Here is a 3,714-nt window from a genome sequence, read left to right on the forward strand (position 1 = left end):
CTCTTTTGTCCATTTTAGTCCCTCATTTATTTTATGTTTGAGAATAATTTTGACATTCAAAATATAAATGAAAGTCTAAAACTGGACAATTTTTTTTAAGGGACCACATAAGATTGCTAATGAAAAATTAATAAAGGATTAAAAGTTGTGTAAGAAATGGAGTGACTAAAAATTAGAATCTGAAAAAATTAAGGGACTAAAAAGTTAATTAATCCTTGACTTTTCACTGTTTAGCAACAAGTTAACGTGCATTGAAAAAGAGTGCATATCCATTATGCATGGAAGAATTTATTTACTTTCATATTCTTTAGTAAAAAAAACTAGTTGGAGTAGGTACTCAATTTGAGTCCTTGAAATTTTGATAATAAACTAATTGTTCTAGGCAAACTTGATTTTGAAGAATGTTTTTCAATTCTTCTTGACTTATATTTAGTGGTTTCGATGCACAATTTTCTGGTGTTTTTTGGCCTCATGATGAACCAAAAAAAAAAAACATTTCTCATATTTGAGGAGTAAAAAATATAATTTTTAATATGATGGACTAAAAACAACATATCCAAATTTGAGTGACTAAAAACATATTTATTAAGCCTTTTGGCTTTTGTTTGTAACTTTTAAAACCACTAGTTTTTCATCTATATACTTTTGGAAAGAAAAAAAATAGTTCCTAAGGCTAACACCTTTTCCACCTATGGAAAAAATTTGTGCATTCCAAATAATATGAGTACTATTTAATAAATATTAATACAACTATTGATTATTATACTTTTAATTAGGGAAATAATTCTTGATAACCCAAAGGGTGTATATACATTGAAAGAAATAGGAAGACAAGAGAGATAAATGATTGATAAAATTGGTGATAAATGATTAATAAGATTAGTGTTCAAATATCACCACTCTTTCACTTATGTACTCATGTAAGAACTAAGTCAAAAAATGTATGTAATCATTAAATAATGACAAGGAAATAATAATAATAATTAAAGTATTACATGAACTGATAAATTAATAAAATATTAATTATATTTTTAATTTGTACATTATCTTCTTAAATAGACAGATAAAGAATAAAACAAATATTAATTTTGTTATCTGAATGAAATTGTCATTTCCTTTATCTCCCATATATGGAAAGCCAATTAAAAATTATTTTATTGTAACACAATTTAGTTACCAAATTTTAAGCTAATACAACTCAGATAACACGAAAAATTCTATATACCAAATGTCTCTAACAGTACTTTCCCTGAATTCAACCTAGTTTCATCTTAAAAAGAGGTTATGTATACAAAACAACATCAAGAAGGAGAAAATCACATCAAAGTAACATTTAAATATTTTACTATAAACTCCCTCTAATTATTTATTATACATGAATTTAATCACCATTTTTATGTTAATACACCTCAAAATCTCAAATGACTAAATGTCTCTACCAATACTTTTCCTAAACTAAGTCTAGTTACATCTTAAAAAGAATTATATAAACAACACAACAAACATGAGAAATACACATCAAAGTAGCATTTCAGAAATTCCTTCTTCTCATTTCTTAACTGTTCTTTTCTAGTGACTGTCATGGCTAGAAAGAAGCTTCGCCATACATACATAAACAACCCCCTAAAGAGGAAAACAACGTTCAAGAAAAGAAAAAATGGTTCTTTCTCTTCCAATTTATTTTAACTATATGCTTTATTAGCTAGCTTTGTATCATGCATATTTATCTTTTCATAAAATTTCAATTCCTAATCATTTCTAATTTCGATCAATTATCCTTATAGATTGCTATGTTTCTCAACAGGTTTTCTCAAGAAGGTTGATGAAATCACTACCCTTTCTGACATTCGAGCATGTGCTATCATTTATACTCTGGATGAACCTGAGCCTAAGGTTTGGCCATCTAACCAGGGACTAGAAAGTGTGATTTCCAGGTTTAGGGGAGTTTCTGAATTGGCACAAAGCAAGAGAATGTTGTGTCAGGAGAACCTTTTGAAAAGAAACATAATGAAAGCTCAGGGAAAATTGATGAATGAAATCAAGAAGAAGGAGATTGGCCTTTTCATGTGTCAATACTTTGCTAGTTGGAACAACCTTGACAATGCAAACATTATTGATCAGAATGATATCACATTGTTGGCTAATAAAAAATTGGAGATTACAAAGAAAAATGAAATTCTCCAAGTCCAAGAGGTGACACCAGCTATTGAAAATGGAGGAGAAACCATGACTGAAGGAGAGCAAACACTTGTGGCCAATGTGGATGCCATGCCAAATCTGAATTGGTCTAATGACAACATCGATGATGGTGATGGGGATGGGATTGATGTGAAGATTGGAAGATGTTAATGTCTTAACCAATTCATCCCTTAAAATTTGTGATGCAGGTATGAATTTATTTACTTTCATATTCTTTATTAGAAAATACAAGATGGAGTAGGTACTCAATTTTAGTCCTTGGCATTTTGTTAAGAAACTAATTGTGCTGGGAGAACTTGATGCACAAGCTAATATGCTAGATATGAGCTTAAAGATTTTGTGGTTTTGATGCACAATTTATCATGGTTTTTTGCTGCGTGATGAATTAAAAGAAACATTTCCGAAAAAGTTGTGATGGTCAAAAATTCATACCAATCCACAAAATATTTTGAATTTTTAGGTAATAAGTTTTTTTCCTAGTCATATCAATAAGGCCATGAAATTTCGATTTATTTATCTCTTATTTTACATAGAATGGATTTACCCAAACTTCATATTTGGGGAGTAAAAAATATAATTTTTAATATGAGGGACTAAAAACATATTTATTAAGCCTTTTGGTTTTCGTCTATAACTTTTAAAACTGGTAGTTTTCATCTATATACTTTTGAGTAGAAAAATAGTTCCTAAAGCTAACAACTTTTCCACCCATGGAAGAAACAAAATTTGTGTATTCCAAATAATATGTGACTGAAAGAGGAAAATAGAGAGAAATAAGAAGAAAATAAGATAAATGATTGATAAGATTGGTGATATTATGTGACTGAAAGAGGAAAATAGAGAGAAATCAAGGTATTGATGGAGTGTTTGTAGATAATGAGTGTTCAAATATCACCACTCTTTCAGTCGTGTACTTACTTAAAAACTAAATCAAAACAATGTAATCATCACCTGCCATTCATGAGAAGGAAATATAATAATTATTTATCTTGTAGCATGCATATTTATCTTTTCATAAAATTTTAATTTCTAACCATTTCTCACTTTTGATCCTTTATCCTTATGGACTGCAATGTTTCTCAACAGGTTTGCTCAAAAAGGTTGGTGAAATCACTACTCTTTGTGACATTCAAGCGTGTGCTATCATTTATACTCCAGATGAACCTAAGGCTGAGGTTTGGCCATATGACCAGAGAGTGGATAGTGTCATTTCTAGGTTTAGGGGAGTTTTTGAATTGGCAATAAGCAAGAGAATGTTATGTTAAGAGAACCATTAAAAAAGAAACATAATCAAAGCCCAGGGGCAGCTGAAGAAACTGAGGAATGAAAACAGGAAGAAGGAAATTGGCCTTTTCATGTGTCAATACTTTGATGATGGGAACAACACTGACAATGACAACATTATTGATTTGAATAATATCACATTCTTGGTTGATAAAAAATTGGAGGAGATTACGAAGAAAATTGAAATGCTCTAAGTCCAAGAGGTGACACCAGCTATTGAAAATGGAGGAG

At 29.9% G+C, this 3,714-nt stretch overlaps 1 protein-coding gene across 1 annotated transcript; it reads left to right on the top strand.

The window, feature by feature from the left end:
- The first annotated feature begins 1,581 nt into the window (after positions 1 to 1,581).
- LOC102667813 (agamous-like MADS-box protein AGL80) lies at positions 1,582 to 3,464 on the top strand. Its single transcript, XM_006591527.2, has 3 exons — positions 1,582 to 1,660; positions 1,805 to 2,344; positions 3,286 to 3,464. Exons 1-3 carry the CDS (start codon positions 1,582 to 1,584, stop codon positions 3,462 to 3,464), a joined length of 798 nt encoding a protein of 265 aa, XP_006591590.2.
- The last annotated feature ends 250 nt before the right edge of the window (positions 3,465 to 3,714 follow it).

Source organism: Glycine max, chromosome 11 (genome assembly GCF_000004515.6).
Source record: "Glycine max cultivar Williams 82 chromosome 11, Glycine_max_v4.0, whole genome shotgun sequence".
Lineage (NCBI taxonomy): Eukaryota > Viridiplantae > Streptophyta > Magnoliopsida > Fabales > Fabaceae > Glycine > Glycine max.